This window comes from Gossypium hirsutum, chromosome D01 (assembly GCF_007990345.1).
Source record: "Gossypium hirsutum isolate 1008001.06 chromosome D01, Gossypium_hirsutum_v2.1, whole genome shotgun sequence".
Taxonomy (NCBI): Eukaryota; Viridiplantae; Streptophyta; class Magnoliopsida; order Malvales; family Malvaceae; genus Gossypium; species Gossypium hirsutum.
Window position 1 is genome coordinate 63,645,999 of NC_053437.1, and position 20,733 is coordinate 63,666,731.

The window sequence follows — 20,733 nt, forward strand, 5'->3', positions numbered from 1 at the left end:
GCTAAAATTTTGACTGGAACGATACATAAGTTACTTTGTATCAATTTAAGACTAAAACGGTACATATTAGCCGGTATGAACGGTTCCGACTACCATGCCATTAATAGCCTTATGTGAGTGAAAGAAAATGTAATATATATTATAGTTTATTTTAAAAAGAATAGTAAAAATATATCTATAATGTATACAAATTTAGTTTAAGGAAAATTTTAAAAATATCATAATACTTTTTATTGTTTATTATATTATTAAATCATACTAAAATAATTAATTTGTTAATAATTATTATGTAATAATAACAAATTAATATTAATTAACTTTTAATTGACGCGATAATATATTAATTTTAGTCCTATATTTTAAAATAGCATCATAATATTATTAATTTATAACAATTTTAAATTTATAAAATATTCAATATAAATGAATAGATTAAAAATAATAAGAATTTGAGTTTTTATAATTTAAATAAATTAATATTTATTTACAAATTAAATTTTATTTTAAATACGATAATAATTAAATTTTATTCAATATAGATGAAATACATTTTGTAATTAGTTATTTGCCACTTTAGAGAACATCGAGGTCAGGGAATTAGCCATTGCTATCAGTAATGAATATCCTAGTTTCAACAATCATTACCACTTAATTAAATTTTGTATTCATATTAAATTACACTTATCATTTTAAATTAACTATCACTTTATTATTATTACAATAATATACTAATTAAAATTAATATTTAACCTTATAAATAGATACATGAATAAGGTATCTTCATTCATGTAATATTTAAAGAATTACTAGAACATATTCTTTTTGTAGTATTTGTTGATTGAGTCTTAGTTCAATTAACTTGGACATTTTTGTTAATACAGGAGGACGTGGGTTCGAATGCGCTTCAGTGAAGCGCATTATCCTTCTATTTATGGATTAGAGAGAAATAATTAGCAATTTTAAGTGTCAAGGAGAATAAATATAATCATATAATGAGATTGTTAACAAAAAAAAAAAAAACCTTTTCGTAGTATTTGATATCTTAAATTATTATTTGATTTTAATAATGCTTATCAATGCGTAACTATCTAGTTATTCTGTCAGCCACGCCAATTTTTAACAGAAAAAAAATAGATAAATTTTTTAACAAAAAAAGACCAAATTGCTCTTTGATTTAACGCATAAAGACTAATTTGCCCATTCTTTTATACAATGAGCAAAATGCCTAATATAAGAGCCTCCATAATACTTTTACATTCGTTCAAAGATTTTTCGTGTCAAATAAATTAACAGAGAAAATAGACTTCGGACTGAAAATTAACATTTCAAAATTTACGAGGACCATTTATTAACCAAATTATACAGACTGAATTCACACAAAACAGAAACCATCCTTACAATTTGACCCAAATAAAATATTTAAAACATAATATATTTATACACAAAATGTATATGATCTGCCCATAACAGAGCAATCAACTTTCATACTAGAAAATGTAACATAAAGCTGCTTTTTAACTTTATTTCCACAACACATTACACGCAATATATTTTTCACAACATAGACATCACGCAACAAAATGTTGTTGAGCTAGCTACTAGATTACCTTTAGTTATAAGGTAGGGAATGGGCAGAACATGAAATTAGGCTCCACGGGCCATGGTTTGCTCGCCAGGAGGGACCATGGTGAAGACAGGTTGAGCATTGAACCCTGGATGGTGCAACCTTCGACGAATCTCACGACCTTCCTGACAAACGGCACAAGGATGGCACAAGACATGGGTTGCTAAGTCACAGGTTAATTCACATTGTTCACGTTGCAACTCATCTTCTACGCAGCTTCCACAACATCCACATGACCTATGGAGTGCCTCGCAGCTTCCCTGTTCATCCAAAGGAAATTGATGTTACATGGACTCAAGTGTGAGTGTTAGATACGGAATCCATCCATTTGGACTGGACTGACTCGAGGTCAAATTTTCTTTGTCCAAGCACAAGCTAGATGGAATCGGATGCCAAAAATAGATACTTAAAACAGAAAAAGGAGTTGGACCAACATAGAAGATAACCACAAAATTAAGCCTTCAAAGGTAAAAGTACCATGAAGGCCCCTATAATAAGAGTCAAATTGTATTTTACCCCCTTTACTTAAAAAATGAGTAAACTAGCTCCTGTATGTTAGATCAAAGAGCAAACCAGTCATTTCTGTTAAAAATTTCATCTATTTCTACTATTAAAAATTAGCGTAGCTGATGAAGTAGTCAGATAGTTACACGGGGTATGCCATGTGTACTTCTTGTTGACATACATGGACAGTTTTTAATATTAAACATAGATGGAATTTTTAACAAATTAACCAATTTTCTCTTCGATCTAACATATAGGGACTAACTTGTCCTTTTTTTTAGTAGAGGGAACAAAATACAATCCAACTTCTACTATAAGGGCCTCCATAGTACTTTACCAGCCTTCAAAGCTTTTCCCCAGTTCATATAGTTCTCTTTTTCCGGTATAGGGAAAAGGCCATAACTTAGAAATAAAAGAAATGGTTTCAAATATTGGTATTCGAACTTCAAATCTACCATACGTCTCCTTTAAAAAGGTGATTGGATGAATCAACTAAGCTAAACCTGGGATTCGTATTGTTCTTTTTATTCTAGGCATAAAACTCCTTGTTGTCCTTCCACAAGAAAAACACAACCAAGGGATGAACTAATTCAATAGTTAAAGGTAACAATTTGTACGGAAATGAGTACACAACCAAACATCGACTTCCCTATAACCATAGGATGGTAGAAGACATCGAACTATGTTATTACTATCGGAAAAGAAACATCGGTTGACAAAATATTCTATATACAGATAGAAAGCAGTTTCAAACACCAAATGCAAAGCCACACTATGCTTAACGAACTAGTTATACTGATCATCTCAAAGATGAAGTTAAAGAAGATGAAAGATATGAACAACTTGCCTCGAGATTAAACTTTCGCCGAATGGCAGTACGAGTAGGGTACGAAAACCATGGTGCAAGGCAATTCCAGCCAAAAAATGAATTACCGATTAGGTAAAGAACTGAGTATGGCAAGCAGTGATTTGCAAATGTCCCGGGATCAGATCCAAGTCTTTCGACATTGGTTCCATATAGCACACAAGGGACCAAGCTTCCAAGGAGACCTAGCCAAAAAACATCACAATTAGAAATCCCAAGCAAAATAAGCACACATAAATTAATCCAAATTCGAACTACAGAAATCATAAAAGGTCTGAGATTTGAATCCAAATCTGCTAAATCAACTCAGCTAACCACATGAACCGGATTAAAACCTGAGTTCATAAGTCAAATCCGCTAAATATAATACAAGATATCGAAATTTGAATCCAAATCCGCTAAATATCGCCTCGGCTAACCTATGAACCGGATAAAGCTTCGAGTTCACTAGCCAGAATCTATCTTTTCTTTACACAAATATAATTGATCTTTTGATTTTTTTTTTCCATTCTAAATTCCAATTTCTCTACAATCAAGAACAATTTTCTTTTACACAAAAACAATAATAAGAATATCAGCTTTAAGCTAATAACTATGTTCAATCAATTGCATATATGGTGGCATAAGCATAGATTTCTAAGCAATTGACAATTTATCCTTCTAATCTATGGAAAAATCCCAAATTTCATAAATGATTAAAAAAAATCCCAAATCGAACAAATTCATCACAGTATCAGATCCAATAAAAAGACTTACAGACTTCAATGTCGCTGCTGCAAAATTCATCGTTACGGCCAAGACAAGCAAGGAGAGATGAGTTCCATTGAGATCGACCCAAGGGTTCTCCGACGACACTCCGGTGGACCAACGGCAACCCATCAGCCGTCCACCCAAACCCATCTCCGGTAGCAACTACCGGATGAGCTGGCACCTCGGCGGCAGCTTCTTTTGCCTTTTTACCACTAGGTTTTTCCTTCAAATCTTGGTCTGCCACTTGTTTGCTCAAAAGAGGACTCGATTCATGGTGCTCGTCGTTGTTGTTGTCATTAGAATTCGCCATTTTTTTGGTGGGATTTTCTCTCTTTTTGGAATTGATTTTGGAAGAGAAAGATCAAATTTAACACTCTAAAGAAAATCGTAGAATTAGATTCGGATCTAAATTTTGACAGAAAAAAGTATGAGTGGTCACAAATGGTCTCGATATTTTGGTGTCAGCTTCTTTGCGTGTAAGAAAAAAGAAAAAATAAAATGGTTTAATTCTGCTTCAAATCCCTGTATTTTTATGAATTTGAAATTTAGTTTCTCTACTTTCATTTTGTAGAGTTTAATCTCTCAATCTGTCTTACTTGAAGATTAAAGTAAGAGAGTATTCAGTTTTTTTCGATGAGTTGGATCAATTTTTTATTTAACTGCCTTAGCCAAACGTGATCTATAAGAATTAATCCATCTGAATTAAAGCTTAAGAATCGACGTAACTAATTTGATTTTAAGTCGATCGATTAACCGACTTAGTTATTGAGTTGGTTTTAAGCTTAAATAATATGAATTTATTTTATATATTATAAAGAGTTAATTGCATCGTACATTCCCAAACTACGACTTTCATTCTGAACTTCAAAATGTTCTAATTACATCTCAATTTTTTTAACCATTAAATGATATATAAAATCTTACGTGTCATAATTTAAAATGAAAATTAAAAAGATATATACACATTTTCCGCATAATTTTTAAAATTAAAAATTAAAAATAAAGTAAAACAAAAAGAAAGAGAGTAAACGGTAGTTTCTGTAAAAACTTCGAAACTTCAAAACTAATATTTTTATAATATTTATTTTGCTTTATAATTTTCATTTTAAATTATATCACATGAGATCTGGCATCTCATTTAACGGTTAAATTAACAATTTTAGTAATAGAAGGACATTATTAATATAACATCTATAGTTTGAGGATGTAATTAGAATATTTTAAAGTTTGAGGAGCAATTTAGATCTTTTTAAAAAATATATATATATTAAATTAATTTTTTTTCTCTCGGATCTGTTTAAAAATTCAAAAACTGATAATCAATCAAAATAATCAACAAAATCAAAAAAGTAACCCAACCACTCAAACCGACAATCAATTAAATCGACTTTTTTAATTTTAACCAAAAATTGTTCTCCCCTGTATCAAAATCTAATTATTATGACTTTTTATAGATTATCGATTTTGATATTTAATATTTAATATTTAATAGATAATATGTATTAAAATTTGACAAAAGTCAGTCACTAATGTAGTAAATTTGGATTTTAATTTTTTTAATCAAATAGGTAAAAAGACTAAACTTTTAGAATTAAAAGTAAAGGTATTAAATTTCAAAACCTCAAATATTATAGGGACTGAGGATTAAATTAAACCAAAAATGATTTATTTGTGTATTTATTATAATATTGCTGTCTTAGTACGGTAATTTTGATTCCATCTGTCGGAAGTTGATTTGTCTTTATCATGTCTTAAGCCCAAATACGGCCCATTAGTCAAAAATTGAAGTCTAAATTTAAGTTTGTTAAGTCATAAATAAAAATTTTAAAAATATATTATTATTATTATTATTTTTAATTATTAATTTTAACCACCAAATTTTTTTTAAAAAATATTCACTTACATTGTAAATAATCCAGCTCTAATTAATTTAAAGAATAAGAAAATGGTCAAATATATTTGACTTGTAAAAGATCTGATTATGGGTCAGGCTATTCGTCTAGGTTCGAAGGCTCATCTGAAAAGTGAAAGGGTTTGGGCAAATATATAGGTTCGAAAAATGAGTTTGAAAAAAAATATAATGCTCATTTTTTAAACGGGTTGAACCTCGAGTAAGATTTTTTGGCCCGCCTCAAATCTGCTTTTTTTTTTCTTTTTGCTACTATTTTGTTGTTGTTAAAGAGGTGATCATGGGCCGATCCTAGACAAAATTTTAGGCCCTTTTTCTAGGCCCCGGGCCCTGCTCCGCGTGAAATATGTCCTAAAAATTTGTCCAAGCCCGGCCCGAAAGAAAATTGCTAAGTCTGAGCCCGGCTTGGCCCATATTAAATTTTACAACACCAAAAAAGTATATATTTAATATATATTGGATTAAAAATAAAAATATATATTTAATATATAATTCGGCCCGGGCCAAAAAAGTTTTACCCGAGGCCCAACCAGTTTTCTAAACGGGCCTCGTTTTTTTCCCAAACCTATATTTCAGGCCTATATTTTTACCCGAATCCCCCTATTTTTCGGGCGGGCCGGGTAGCCCAACCCATGATCACATCTATAATTTGCTATTATATTGTTTTTATTTTGTTTTTTTTACTATTTTAGAGGAGTTTGTTTAATGAGTTGTAATTATCTCAGTGTTATTTAAGTATAAATATTTTTTAATGGATTTTCAAATGGTTAGGAAACATTTAATTTCTTTTCATATAAAAATATTAATACGAGCGAATTAGGCCAGATTCAGATTGAACATTTTTATCGAAATCAAGTTTGACTCGTTTTTTGAATTAAATTAAATTCTAAAAAACAGTTCCGAACTGACCCATTCAATATATTTTGATTAATTATTGTAGATAAAATTGATGTTCAACACCTTGGAATTAAATAAGTTTAATTAATGCATGCAATTATGAATTAGTACTTATCATAGTATGATTAACCATGATTTGACATTACTCCACAAAATTCATTTCTCTAACATGTGATTCAACAGAATAAATATTTTCGACATTTAAATTCAAACTCCACAATTATTGCCTCTTAATTTATGGTTTTTCGGCTCAAAATTTAATCAAATTAGCTTAATTTAATAAATTTATTAGTTTATTTCTATTTAAATGAAATAGAAAAAAAATCGAATAAAATTACGTTTGATAAATTAAAAAATTAACCTGAAAAAACAATACAGAAAAATTAATTGTTGAATATAAGTAATAAAATATATTTGATATATTATTTAAAATTAAATGTAAAAATAATTAGATTATTTGATAAAGAATAAATTAAATTAATTATGTGTTAAGTGATAGGTAAGTCTTGTCAAAGCCTAGAATTAGGTATAGCCTCCCCCACCCATAAATAAGAAGATAATACGTTTCGCCGCACTTAAATCCACGTCCTTTTGCATTGGGAATAGATGTGTTCATGGGTCGGGCAAGGTTGGGCCTAAGCATGATATTAATATACTTTATGCTTGCCCAAGTCCAACTTGGCTCGAAATATGGCTTAAAATTTACCAAAACTTGCCCATATTTGCAAAAGACTAACCCAAGCATTTTTTAGACCCGCCCATATTATCTTTAATTATTTTTAATTAATTTATTTTATTTTATTTTAATATTTAATAATTTTTTACATTTTTTATTTATTGAATTTTTTATATAGTCATCTTAATATTATTTTAATGCTTATATTTGAGTAGTATTATATATTTATTATAAGTTTATTTTTTTAATGTGTTCTAAATTACATAATATATATAAAAATAACATAATATAAAGTATTATAAAATTAAAAATGGGTTGGCTCAGGCTCGGGCCTTGAATGTTTAAGCCCGAGCCTATCTCATATTTTAAATGGCCCTATTTTTTTTGTTCAAACCCATTTTTCGAGCCTAATATTTTTACTCAAACCCTCTCAAACTTCGGACAAGCCTGGACGGATAGCCCGACTCATGAACAAGTTTTATTGGTAACAATATCCATACCAATCAAATTAATATTCAATCATCCATTCTTATCTTATTTAAATTTACATGGCAATGTAACTTTTTTTTATAAAATTTTCTCATTTTTAACGATTTTTATTCATTTTACTTAAACAAAAACGAAATAATAAAAAATGGAAACGAATGAACCTTTTTTTGGTTTTTTAATATATTTTCAAGTAAATTTCAACTATATATTTATTATTAGTAGAAGAAAATAGGGATAAATCTGAAAATTATATATGAATTTTTTATTCAATGTATAATTTGATACATAAAATTTTGATTGTGATTTAAATATATACATGAAATTTTAATTTTGATTCAACCATACATATTTAAATAAATACATTAATTTATTTTTATATTGGATAAATATTTTATTTATTTATGCAATATATAAACATAAAATGATACTATATCGTTAATTAAGTTGATAATTCGCGAGAATTTAATCGAATCAAAATTTTATGTATAAAATTACACATTAAATCATAATTTACGTATAGTTTTAAAATTTATCTTCATAAAATATTATAAACTTCAAAAATTTTGAGGGAATAATAATAGCTGCTATTCAACATTTAAATTCGAAATTTTTTTAATTGAAAATTAAAATTTATAATTTAATTGAGTAATTATTTTAACTCATCTGTAAAATTATATAAATATAATTTCATTTAATTAAACTCTAAATCTTATATATAGATGCAAAATCACACCATTTAAATTTACAAATTAGCGTCGATGATACAATTTTAAATAAATATCTCAAATTTTTTACATATGATATTCAAATCTAGAAAACTAAATAGCTATATATAAACTACAACAAAAGCTTTTAAAAAAACCCATTCAATTCAAAACTGTCTTATTTCACCCATGAATTTTATTTCCCTGCAAAATCAATCCAAAACCCAAATAAATAAATAAAATCAATGAAAAATGAATATATGTATATATATATAAACTTACACTTCTTAATTCATGAGTTGGTAAATCAGTTTGTTGGTGAACCGAACTGCGGTGGCCGTGACCAGGTGGAGGGATCGAAGTGTGTGTTTCTGGACCTCTATAATCAATCTCATAAACTTCTTTTTCCGAAACATCGAAGCTACCTTTGATTTGAAAAAAACAGCAACAACATCAAATTAAATTAAATTAAATTAAACTTCCTCCTAAAAAAGAAAAGGGTACAAAAATAACCTGTTGAAAAATAGTGTATGGAAAGTAAGAGAAGGAGAAGCAAAAGAATGGACATGGGTCTAGATTTGATGATAGTAAACTCCATGGAAATGAAGAAGAAGATGATGAATAATGTAAGTTATTAGTTGAGAAGGTGGTGATGGTATATAAAAGGGTGGATAAGAGAGAATTTAAGTGATGAAAATAAAGCAACGAGGGACCAAAAAAGAAATTGAATAGGGGGTGAAAATAATAATTGGGTATTGAAAAGATGAAACCGTCGGCATCTATACAGCAATGAGTTGAGAAGGTGTGTTGGATTTGGTTGGAACATTTATTAAGCATAACTAAACACCACACACTCAATTCCCTTTTAGTATGTCTCGTTTTAATGATAAAGTTGATGTTTCGAGAATTTCAAGTTTATGTTTCATTATGGGTAAATTACATATGAGTTTTCAGTTCAGATTTATTCTGATTTAGGTTCAGATTTATTTCGATTATCCGATCATAGTTATTTGGATACATTGCTTGTAATTAGGATTTCGGGGTTTGAATTTATACACGATATAAGTTCATGTACATCAATAGATCATATTATGATGCATCAATGATAAATAAATTATTTTTTAACACACGACTAAATATAAATCTTTCTAGAAATTATTAAATTATGACATACTCATGACGCGACTAAAAAAGATAGGTAACGAATTTAAGTTTAATTTGAATTTGGTTGTAATGGCAAATTTGAGACAAGGAAGATTACGGTGGACCTGAAAAATATTTATTTTTTTATAAAAATAATGGGTTTCATCGGTGATACAAATTAAAATAAATTTTTAAATAATATATATATTAAGATAAATATAATAAAAATATATGAATTTATACATTAATGATGCATTTTATGTTATTAATTTTCTAATATTTTATGTTATTAATTTTCTAAGAATTGAAGCATGGGACAAGTCCATGTGTGTGTTAAATGAGGGACATGCCATTGGCAATGAAGTCTAGCTGGCTGGATTTCACATTCTTCACACCTACTCTTTTGTTTTTTGTTTTTTTGTTTAATTTAATAGTTAAATTTTGATATTAATTACTTTAAGTTTAAAAAAATTAGTATTGTTGCTGTTATTGTTATTTTTTTCCTTTTTTAATATGGGATAAATATCAAAATTATACATGAACTTTGATCTAATGTGTAATGTTATACATGAACTTTGATTTTGTGGAATTTTATATATGAAATTTTGATTTGATTCAATTTTTATAAATCACTAATAACATTATCGAAGTAGCATTATTTTACGTTGATATATTATATACACAAACAATTATATTTAGGGTAGGTTTAAATGGGCGATGCGTTTACTTGCGGTTGGCAGTGAGATTTGATACTGGAGCGATAGTGTAGTATGAGATAAAAAATAAGCTAAATGCACCACACCGCAACCTCACTGCCTATCCAAACCCACTCTAAATTCAATATAGAAATAAATATACGTTTTGTTAATTTAGATGTGTACAATTGAATCAAATTTATAGTTTCGTATATAAGTATGAACTACGATTCAAGTTTTAAGTGTGTAATTATACTAAATAATTTTTATGTATCAAATTACATATTGAACTAAAATTTACGTATAGATTTGATATTTACCCCTTTTAGTAATGAAAGTTGGGGGCATAGTATTGATGGTGACATTAGTCTTGATGATGTTTATTTTAGCTTTGTGGTGTGGGGGACAGTCGGTGATGAATTTCCCCACCATATATTTGAACACTAAGTTGTTCTTTTTAACCAAATATTACACACTGTTATAATACGGTAATGATGTCGACGTGTCATATTTATATTGAAATTTTTAATAAATAAAAATACAGAATTTTAACTAGAATTATTCATGGCTCGGTTCGATCGAAAATTATGAAAATTTAGATAAAAAGATAGGTTTAGAAAATGGGTTTGGATAAAAAATAATACTCGTTTCCTAAATAGGTCGGGTCTCGGGTAAGTTTTTTTGGCCCGAGCTTGACCCGAATTTGAAAAAAAATGATTGTTTTTTTTATTGTTTTTCATTGCCATCGTTTCGTTATCATATTGTTACTATTTATGTTGTTATTGTTTGGATATTGTATAACTCTTGTTTTATTATTAATTTTACTACTATTTTAGAGGTATTTGATTGTTAAGTTGCACTTATCTTAGTGTTATTTAAGTACATTTATTTTAATATTTTTAGTATATTTGATGTATTATATTTTTTAAATTTATTTTTATATAAAGAATAATTTAAATATTTTAAGCCTATTTTTTTGGGTCGAGTCCATGCCTAAATTTTTTACTTGACTCAATCCGAACCTGACCTAACCCAAGCTATGGACAACTCTAACTTTAACTATTAAAAAAAATATTCCAAATCAAACTAAATTTAATTTCCAAAATTACTTTTTCGTTAATAATAAAATAATTGAATCATTGAGGTCACAATTGCTAAAAAAGGTAAAGATTAAATTGTAAAAATATATAAATGTTAAGGATCGTTTCTTAAATTATGCCTATATATACACAACATGTAGATACTCAATTACACTTAGAGGTGTTCATGGTCAGGTTGGGTTAAAACCCGTTTTTTTAAAGAATTCAAACTAAGCCTTTTTTATCTATTCAAAAATCTCGTTTTACTATTCAAAAATTAATAAAATATTAAATATATTTTATTATCTAAATTGAATTTAAATCAAGTCAACTTGAGATAAAAAAAAATACTTATCTAAGCTCTACCTAAATTGGACTGAGAGAGCTACTAGAGAAGGACAGGTCTAACAACACCCTAGTTCAGAACAAAAAACCGAAAATCGAATAAAGAATGAGGGTAGAATTGTCAGTTCAAATATTTAAGGACTCTCGTTTTATTTTGCAAAAAGTTAAAGGGTACTTTAGGGTTTTCCAGAGCAAATGAAGTCAGATTAGGGCATCTAATCTTAACAAGGAAGCAAGGACGAAATATCCAAAAATAATTATTTAAAAAAAAACTTTGTGGCTGCTGATGTGAGATGTCAAGTATGAGCCGTTGGATTATCTTTAATCCAACGGGTAAGAAAGAAACCCTAGTTAAACCAAAGTTGAATCACTGGCTACTTAAGCTAAAGGAGGCTGCCTCCCTCACTTGCTTTCTACTTTCATTTCAGCTATTACGTGGAGAGCCTTTTTTGTGTAGCGATTCTCAGTTAGTCTTTTCTTTAAGCTTACAGGTATAGATCCTATTCTTATATGTTTTTAATTTTTTTTGAAATTTTATTCTTTTGATTAGAAGATGTAAATCTCTTCTGATTGGTTGTTTGCTTATATGTCTATTAGTTCTACTTCTTACGTGATTTAGTTATAGTTTATGTTAATCGAAGTTTGTTTTTGGATTATTTTTTCTGGATGATTCGTTTATTTCGTAGTTCTTTATTTTTTATTTGTTTCGATCCATTTTATTTAGATTCTATGCATCTAAGGTGGAGTAAAATTCTAAATTTAGTTCTGGTGGTCATGATTCCTGTGATAACTGATATATAGAAGCTAGTTTTATTGATTTGAAGAAATAATCTTACCTGATTGTTTTTGCCGAAATATTAGTTCTATTTTTATGTGATTTAGTTGTTTACGTAAATAATCTAATCTGACTTTTTTTCCTTTGATCGATTTGTGTTTAGGTATTATGCATCTATGTTCGTTTAATATTTTTATGATTTGAAATTTTAATTTTATATTTTTGAGAAAATAATTTTTGTGAAAACCGATCTATTGAAGCAAATTCAGCCTAAGCGAAAATTTTTAATGAAAATTATCAAAACAATTAAAGATAGTTTTCATGGTAAAGTATATTTTAAGATCTAGTGGCTGTAGTTCAGTGGAAAGAACTCCATGCCTATGGAGGACCTGGGCTCGAATCCCAGCAGCCACTTTTTATCTTGTTGAATCTGTGGAATTTTAACTTGATTAGTTTTTCTTAACTTGGTAGGGTTTTAGATTTGTTATTTGTTATTTATATATGGAGTTTGTTGTTTTTGACTTTCAGCTTCTCTCCAGAGTTTTATAATGGGTAAGGAGAAGGTTCACATCAACCTTGTTGTCATTGGCCATGTCGACTCTGGCAAGTCGACCACTACCGGTCATTTGATCTACAAGCTTGGTGGTATTGACAAGCGTGTGATTGAGAGGTTCGAGAAGGAGGCTGCTGAAATGAACAAAAGGTCATTCAAGTATGCTTGGGTGCTTGACAAGCTTAAGGCTGAGCGTGAACGTGGTATCACCATTGATATTGCCCTGTGGAAGTTTGAGACCACCAAATACTATTGCACCGTTATTGATGCACCTGGACACCGTGACTTTATCAAGAACATGATTACCGGTACCTCACAGGCTGACTGTGCTGTTCTCATTATTGACTCGACCACTGGTGGTTTTGAAGCTGGTATCTCTAAAGATGGTCAGACTCGTGAGCATGCTTTGCTTGCTTTTACCCTCGGTGTTAGGCAGATGATTTGCTGCTGCAACAAGGTAAAGTTTAGAACTTGTTTATTGTATTATATTGTAATTGGTAACTGTTTTCGGTTGTTTGGAACTGATTTTTGATTGTCATTTGGTATTATTAGATGGATGCAACAACCCCAAAGTACTCAAAGGCAAGGTTTGATGAAATTGTCAAGGAAGTCTCTTCTTATCTTAAGAAAGTTGGTTACAACCCTGAGAAGATCCCATTTGTCCCAATCTCTGGTTTTGAGGGTGACAACATGATCGAGAGATCTACAAACCTCGATTGGTACAAGGGTCCTACTCTCCTTGAGGCTCTTGACCAGATCACCGAGCCCAAGAGGCCCTCGGATAAGCCACTCCGTCTTCCACTTCAGGATGTCTACAAGATTGGTGGTATTGGAACTGTCCCTGTTGGTCGTGTTGAAACTGGTGTCCTCAAACCCGGTATGGTTGTTACTTTTGGTCCTACTGGTCTGACCACTGAAGTTAAGTCTGTTGAGATGCACCATGAATCCCTCCCGGAAGCTTTCCCTGGTGACAATGTTGGGTTCAACGTTAAAAACGTTGCTGTTAAGGATCTTAAACGTGGTTTTGTTGCTTCAAACTCCAAGGATGATCCGGCCAAGGAAGCTGCCAACTTCACCTCTCAGGTTATCATCATGAACCACCCTGGCCAAATTGGAAATGGTTATGCCCCAGTCCTCGACTGCCACACCTCTCACATTGCTGTCAAATTTTCCGAACTGTTGACCAAGATTGACAGACGATCTGGCAAGGAACTCGAGAAGGAACCCAAGTTCTTGAAGAACGGTGATGCAGGTATGGTAAAGATGATTCCCACCAAACCCATGGTTGTTGAGACTTTCTCTGAATACCCACCACTTGGACGTTTTGCTGTCCGTGACATGCGCCAGACTGTTGCCGTCGGTGTCATCAAGAGTGTTGAGAAGAAGGACCCAACTGGTGCTAAGGTCACCAAATCTGCTGCCAAGAAGAAATGAGAGATTATTTGAGAGAGAATTATATCAGTTTTCATTACAGCTTTGGACAATTATCTTAAATTTGGACTTTAGAATTTACTTTTTGTGAGACTTTTTGATTTGCTTTTTAAACAAATCCTAGTTTTATATTTCAATGTTTTCCAATTCTGAGTGTTTATATATTATATCGATTGCTTCCAATAGCGACAGATAATTCACAGCCTTCACTGTTCTTTTCAGCTGTGCTCTCACTTGCGAATAGGTGAGGCAAATTTTACATAGCTATACTTTTTAGTATGGAACGATGACCAATTAAAAGTTCGGTTTAATTGATCTGTTTTGATTATTGATGTAATCGATTTAATATCATGTTTCAAATTGGCTTGTTTTTATCTGACGGATTTATTTATTTGTGATTAGTGTAAAAATGAGATTAAATATAATATTTAAATATTGTAGTGGTATTGTAACGTAAGATAAAAAATTAATCGTATTGTACTAGAGATAAACACATGTTCAAAGAGATCTTTAGTTCGATTCGATAAATTGAGTATGAATTTTATATTATTATTGAAACTAATTTATTTGATAAAAATGAAAATATTTATAATTATATAAAAAAGTTGTAGTGATTGGTGATCTGACAATTTTGCAAATATCTCAAGTTTTTGTGGCAGAAATCCATAGGAGAACATGAAAAGATAAGGCGCACTTTCTGGTTTGCCAAGAACTAGAGTTTAGAATCAATCAGTAGTCTCTTTCAAAGTTTAGTGGCAAAAATTAATAATTGCCATTTGTTCACTATGCTATTCCTCAACCATTGTTCTGGATCGTTGTGGAACAATATTCTGATACCAATAATGTATCCAAATTACAAAAAAAGAAAAAGAAAAAAAAGGGGTCATACATATATATGCATTTGGGTGTTTAAAGATAAATTTACGGTCTATGAAGATTAATCAGAGCTTGATAATCAAAGCAATATTATATTGAAACGCACTGAGCATCACGAGTGGATCGAGATCATCCATTTCGCCGACTTTCCAACGTTTACGGTCTCGATTTGTTTGGAGAACTTGAACAAATTGAGTATGTAACCTCACCAAATTCTTCCTCATATAACTTCCATAGTGCCTGCAAAAATCATGCTTTTGTTAGGTATATAATAATTTGAGTTATTCAACATTGAAACTAAAATATGGAATATAATATGCTGGCTAGTAGGTGGAAATATCAAAGCTCCTTTTGGTGGGCAAATTACAAAAATTAAATAATTAAAAGAAAATGTAAAACATGTTCTTGCTATAACATGTTTTTAATTAAATTAATTCAATGCAAATTAATCTACTTTGTCATTATTTTAATTCTCATCCACAGATTTATAATATAATATTATTGAATAATTTTTCTATGTGTCTCGTTAAAACAAACATTCATGTATTTAGACATATTATTACTGTTCATAGTTTGACTTTACTGTTCATGGAATTGACCCCACTATTCATAGGACTGACATTCTGAGTAAGCTTCGGGCATGTTGAACACGTGTACCGTTCTGGATTGCCTGCTAGACCTCACGGCCCATTATATGCGAACTCCCTTTGACTCGTGCGAGCTGATATTGCGAGCTCCCCTACCTAGCTGTCCTTTCGCTATATGCCTCGCACATATCCATCTGGCGGGGCCTGATCGGGTCGTGAGTAGGCAACCTGAATCTCATTCGGGTTTCGAGTTAGTAATCATTAGTGTATAACAAATATAATATAATATAATATAATATTGCTTCCTTAAATATATTTTATTCAACATTTAAAATCCTTTGGGACCTTAAGAGATGGGGTCACTAGGAACTTTGCAGGCAACTAAATATATTTTTCGAATCTGGACTTCGCATAGTTACGAGATTTCAAGGGCTAACATTCTTTGGACAGTTAAATCATGCATGTTTAATACGTGGGTAATTTCCATGTCATGTCCGACCCGACTTCAAATAGATAGGTAATACATTCTCTAATTATTTCTGTCCAGAGGAAGTTGGCCTTATTCTGGGAGATATCTTCTTAGAGTGTCATTCAAGAAGCTGGTTAATCCCTAAACGATGGAGGTATTTTACTCGGGCTTTATGTTTTGTCTCTTGACTTCGAGGAGATGTGAACAATTGATCTTGGTGGAGTTTAAACTTATGTCCTTAAATGACATTAGTGGGTAAGAACACTACCACTTGACTCTCGGAGTTGGGTGACAAAACCCGAGTATAGACACCTCAAACACAATACCTCTATTGTTGAGAGGTTTGTTGGCTCCCTGGATGACACTCTAAAAATTTATCTCCCAGAATAAAACCGATCTCCCCTCAACAATTTCCAAATCCATGTATACATGACTCAACCACTTCACTCCCTTTCAACCATGATATCTTATGCTTAATTTTTTTTTCTCGACTCTCAACACTATTATGTGAATCGTCTTCGACTTAGACAAATTTTTCCTTGCACCCATAAATGGATGGAATTTGTGATCTATGCTTAATTTAACATATTAACAGTTTGGTTGTCCAATATTATTACTTACACTGTTTTTATCAGTTTTACAATCTTAAAATAATATTGTTTAGACTCGAGTGATATTCGGATAAATCTTTTTCAATAATGATAATTTTAGAATTTGAACTCGACCCAAATACGTATAGAAGAAGTCTATTACCACTTTCTATAACCACTATTAATCCCAATGTTATTACTTCAAAATAATGTATTTTTAAGTTTGTATAATAAATTAACCAATTGGAATATGAAAGATTTTGATCACAATTATAAGGGGATAAGATCATCAATGTGTTTGTTAGAACATGGGTTTGTTAGAATCAAAAGTGGTTACAACTATAGTTAATTATGGGCCAAGCAAGGGGTATTTATTTGTCGGAAAAGAGTAATCCATCGGTTCGATTAAAAAAATAAAAATTAATTTAATCGATTAATTCTAAATTTTAATTGATTAACGAATCGATCATGATTATAACAAGTTAAATTGAATTAACTTAAATTTGATCAATATTTTCGATTAAACCAAACAATTTATAGGTTTGGCTAGTTTGTGAATTGATAAACAATTTGATTGAATTTGAGACCTGAGTTAAATATTTATATATTATAAATATATTTGAAATTTTATGGGCCCCGGTCCCCCTAAAATATTTAAAATTCTAAATTAGTAAAAGTAAAATTGCACTTTAGCCGATCTTAAAAATGACAAAATTTTGATTTAATCCTTTCAAAATTACAATTTAATTTCGACCTCCCTAAAAAAATCTTCTGACTTCGCCCCTGATTTTACCAATTTAATCAAATTCCGTCAATTAAATTGATTAAATCAATTTCAAAGTTCAGTAGGTAACATACATTTTGTCCATGGTCAAATTTGTGGACCTCTTTGTAATTTTTTTTATTTAGCCTCAATCAAATAATATTAATTTCTCCAAAAATATATTTTCTTTGTCGTTTTATGATTCAAATTTTAAAATACGACAGATATTTTCAACGGAACATTGAAATTTCCAACAAATTGGACCCAATGCCTATACAATTAAAATTTTTTTTTTCATTTAAACCAAGGAATTTCATATTATAATTTGGATTTTATTTTATTGTATTTTAAAATCAAATTATATTATTTGGACTTGGTTTTAATTGTGGGTGTCCAATTATTCTTGAAATAGACGTGTGTCCACGTCTTATATATTATCAAGCATAGACATGATGACAGCGTGACATTAACAAGCATTATCCTATAATTTAAATTAATTAATTGATACTAATCCATATAATTATCTTTATTCAAATTCAAATAATGGGAGAAATTATTTTATGGACCGGACCCTTTTCATTATATTATTTATAGTCTTTTTCTAATTATTTAATTATATTTCAGCAGAATTTTTCATGTCGTTGACACATAAATTTGGTAATTTTTTTTATCCTAAATCCTGAACATTGAACCCTGAATCTTAAACCCTGAAATTCAAAATTCAAGTTTAGGGTTCAAACTTAGGGTTTTAGTTTTGGAGTTTGAAATTCTAGGTTCTATGTTCGGTTTAAGGTTAAGGATTCAATGTTTGGGATTTGGGATTCAGGGTTTAAGGATTCCAAGTTCGGAATAAAATAATTACCAAAATTAAGTGTCAATGGCATGAAATTTTTTTGTTAAAGTGTCATTGAATAATTGAAAAGAGACCATGAATAATGTGATGGAAAGGGTTCTTAAAATAATTTTTTTGATGGACCCATCTAATATATTTTTATTGTTGAAATTAAATTAAAAACAAATTAGGACAAGAACGTTAGTATTTGTAGAGTTGGCTAGTTAGATTATGCCTCATTAATTATCTAATTTTTACCTTCATGCAATCATTAAGAACAATAGTGTAATTATGTGACCCAAACTATAAAACAAAAAAAGATGCTGGATCAAGTAGGTTGGATGGAGTTCGGAGAGAATTTAGAAATTTTTTTAAAGGACCGAATTTAATTATAAAATTCTAGGAGGTTAAATATAATTTCATCATTTATTAATTTATAATTTTAAAGAATTAAAAAGATTTTTTTATCAATATTAATTTATAATTTTATCATTTTAAAGGGCACTAAACAAGCAATATTTTTATTTTTGGAAAGGTCAAGTCCCATGGCTTGCCTCCTTTAAATTTACCTCTAGTGGTATTATCAAGAATCGTTGATATTTATTTCGTATAGTTGACAAGTTCTTTACAAAGGTTTATGGTAAAAGATAACTTGGGGTTCCTTGGTGAAGAACGAGTTTTTATAGAGAGCTCGAAGCTTGTCGTGCGTCCCATTGACTAAGGGTTTTAACACCTAGATTTCAGGAGTAGAGAGGCCCGTAGTTAGACCAATGGGTTGTTTAAGTTGACTTGATGTGATCAGTCGAGGTAAGATTTTGTTTTAACAAGTTGATACTTAATGATGATTCGAAAGGCGCCTATCTTCTCGAAGATTTACTTAATATTCGGTTGGTCCCCTTCGCATCCTTCTTTTTTGGGTGAGACAAATAGTACCCTTACTTCAAAGACAAGCTACGTGAAGGGAAAAATTTTGAGAAGACAATGTGTTTGCGGTACATGCCTTTTGGTTGATTGATTGTTGTAAGGTGGGTTGGGAGCCATGTAGGGAAAATGTTTCTTTTTGGTACTTTACTTTTTAGGAGGGTTTTATATAGGTGTAAAGGATTTTTTTTGGGTTCAAATATTCATTTTAATTCTTAAAGAAATAAGGGATTATATTAAATGGGGACCTGCATCCTATACAAACAAAAGCCAACAAAGCCATAGACCTAGCTACGTGAAAAAAAGGAAAGCAGTTGAGAACCTCGGTCTCATGCAAGACAAAGCCTCGAAAGTCATGTAAAGCATATCAGTCTTTAATAAACAAATGAACATCCATTACTTGAATCAAGCCTCCTTGATGATAGAGTGGGAGCAAGAAGAGATCATGATATATAACCTCGACACCTTTTAGCCATGGAGACAAATAGAGCTTTGATACGATGAGCCTTTATGCAAATCCTTATTGACATGATAGCGAAATCTTTTATGATTTGAATCATAAAAGATTAGGAAATTGGAGTCACTAGGAATTAAAAAAAAGTCACGTATGGTAACCAAGTGATGCCAGATCATGATGAAACCAATTGACAAAAAATATTATTTCAAGGGGCCTTTTCACAATATGCTTGGAAAATAACTAATGGTTGCCATTAAGGGCGTGACTAGGGATGGTGGGGGATGATTAACAGTTGCTCAATGGCCAAACAATTGACAACCATGAAAACTTCTAGAAAACTCCAGGCTTTTGATTCCCGCCCTGCCATTCAAAATGTCTTACAAGAAATCCTAAAAGGTTAAGTCTCTTAGCTGGTCAAGAGGGATCTTGGCGTGGAAAACACAACGATTGGAAAATGGTTTCTACAAACTTTGAGGTTTGATTTTGACGAATCCAAAAGAAGCTCAAGGCTACGAGAGAGAAAGAGAAGGGAAGGTTGGGGTGAGTTAGCCAAAATCTTTTGTTGTCGGGAGATGATGCCGAAACCTTTCGCGATTTTGTTGTTAAAAAAGATTCAAGGATAGTAAAAAGATAATTTTTTGGGCCTTTTCATAATCTACAAGAGGAATAAATTGGTTAAGTGTAAGACAAGAAAGATTATATTTAATATATTATTAAAGTCATTTTGCAATTATGTGTCCAAATAAAAACAAAATTGTGGTTAGCTGGGTTGGAATTTTTTTAAACACAATTATTACTA

At 30.5% G+C, this 20,733-nt stretch overlaps 3 protein-coding genes across 4 annotated transcripts; 1 reads left to right on the top strand and 2 right to left on the bottom strand.

The window, feature by feature from the left end:
- Positions 1-1,317: 1,317 nt before the first annotated feature.
- LOC107905286 (cell number regulator 8) lies at positions 1,318-4,201 on the bottom strand. Its single transcript, XM_016831912.2, has 3 exons — positions 3,750-4,201; positions 2,976-3,178; positions 1,318-1,884 (listed from the first exon to the last, which is right to left on the bottom strand). Exons 1-3 carry the CDS (start codon positions 4,051-4,053, stop codon positions 1,645-1,647), a joined length of 747 nt encoding a protein of 248 aa, XP_016687401.1. The 5' UTR covers positions 4,054-4,201; the 3' UTR covers positions 1,318-1,644.
- A 4,203-nt stretch (positions 4,202-8,404) lies between these two features.
- On the bottom strand, positions 8,405-9,209 carry LOC121214046 (uncharacterized). The gene is made up of 3 exons (XM_041087674.1): positions 8,932-9,209; positions 8,701-8,843; positions 8,405-8,622 (listed from the first exon to the last, which is right to left on the bottom strand). The coding sequence occupies exons 1-3, from the start codon at positions 9,014-9,016 to the stop codon at positions 8,602-8,604; spliced, it is 249 nt and encodes an 82-aa protein (XP_040943608.1). The 5' UTR covers positions 9,017-9,209; the 3' UTR covers positions 8,405-8,601.
- Positions 9,210-11,919: 2,710 nt separating this feature from the next.
- Positions 11,920-14,576, top strand: LOC107905285 (elongation factor 1-alpha). Of its 2 annotated transcripts, none has more exons than XM_016831909.2 (3): positions 11,920-12,171; positions 12,995-13,465; positions 13,561-14,576. In XM_016831909.2, exons 1-3 carry the CDS (start codon positions 11,974-11,976, stop codon positions 14,440-14,442), a joined length of 1,551 nt encoding a protein of 516 aa, XP_016687398.1. In that variant the 5' UTR covers positions 11,920-11,973; the 3' UTR covers positions 14,443-14,576. The 2 variants fall into 2 exon arrangements, with proteins under 2 accessions (XP_016687398.1, XP_016687400.1); XM_016831911.2 differs by having other exon boundaries at positions 12,000-12,171; positions 12,984-13,465.
- The last annotated feature ends 6,157 nt before the right edge of the window (positions 14,577-20,733 follow it).

Coding starts and splice junctions, on each gene's coding strand:
- LOC107905286 (XM_016831912.2), bottom strand. CDS start 4,053: ATGGCGAATTCTAATGACAACAACAACGACGAGCACCATGAATCGAGT. Junction 3,179..3,749: donor CAGCAGCGACATTGAAGTCT/GTAAGTCTTTTT, acceptor TTTTTTGGCTAG/GTCTCCTTGGAAGCTTGGTC. Junction 1,885..2,975: donor GGCGAAAGTTTAATCTCGAG/GCAAGTTGTTCA, acceptor TTGGATGAACAG/GGAAGCTGCGAGGCACTCCA.
- LOC121214046 (XM_041087674.1), bottom strand. CDS start 9,016: ATGGAGTTTACTATCATCAAATCTAGACCCATGTCCATTCTTTTGCTT. Junction 8,844..8,931: donor CATACACTATTTTTCAACAG/GTTATTTTTGTA, acceptor TTCAAATCAAAG/GTAGCTTCGATGTTTCGGAA. Junction 8,623..8,700: donor CAACTCATGAATTAAGAAGT/GTAAGTTTATAT, acceptor TTGATTTTGCAG/GGAAATAAAATTCATGGGTG.
- LOC107905285 (XM_016831909.2), top strand. CDS start 11,974: ATGTCAAGTATGAGCCGTTGGATTATCTTTAATCCAACGGGTAAGAAA. Junction 12,172..12,994: donor TCTTTTCTTTAAGCTTACAG/GTATAGATCCTA, acceptor GCTTCTCTCCAG/AGTTTTATAATGGGTAAGGA. Junction 13,466..13,560: donor TGATTTGCTGCTGCAACAAG/GTAAAGTTTAGA, acceptor TGGTATTATTAG/ATGGATGCAACAACCCCAAA.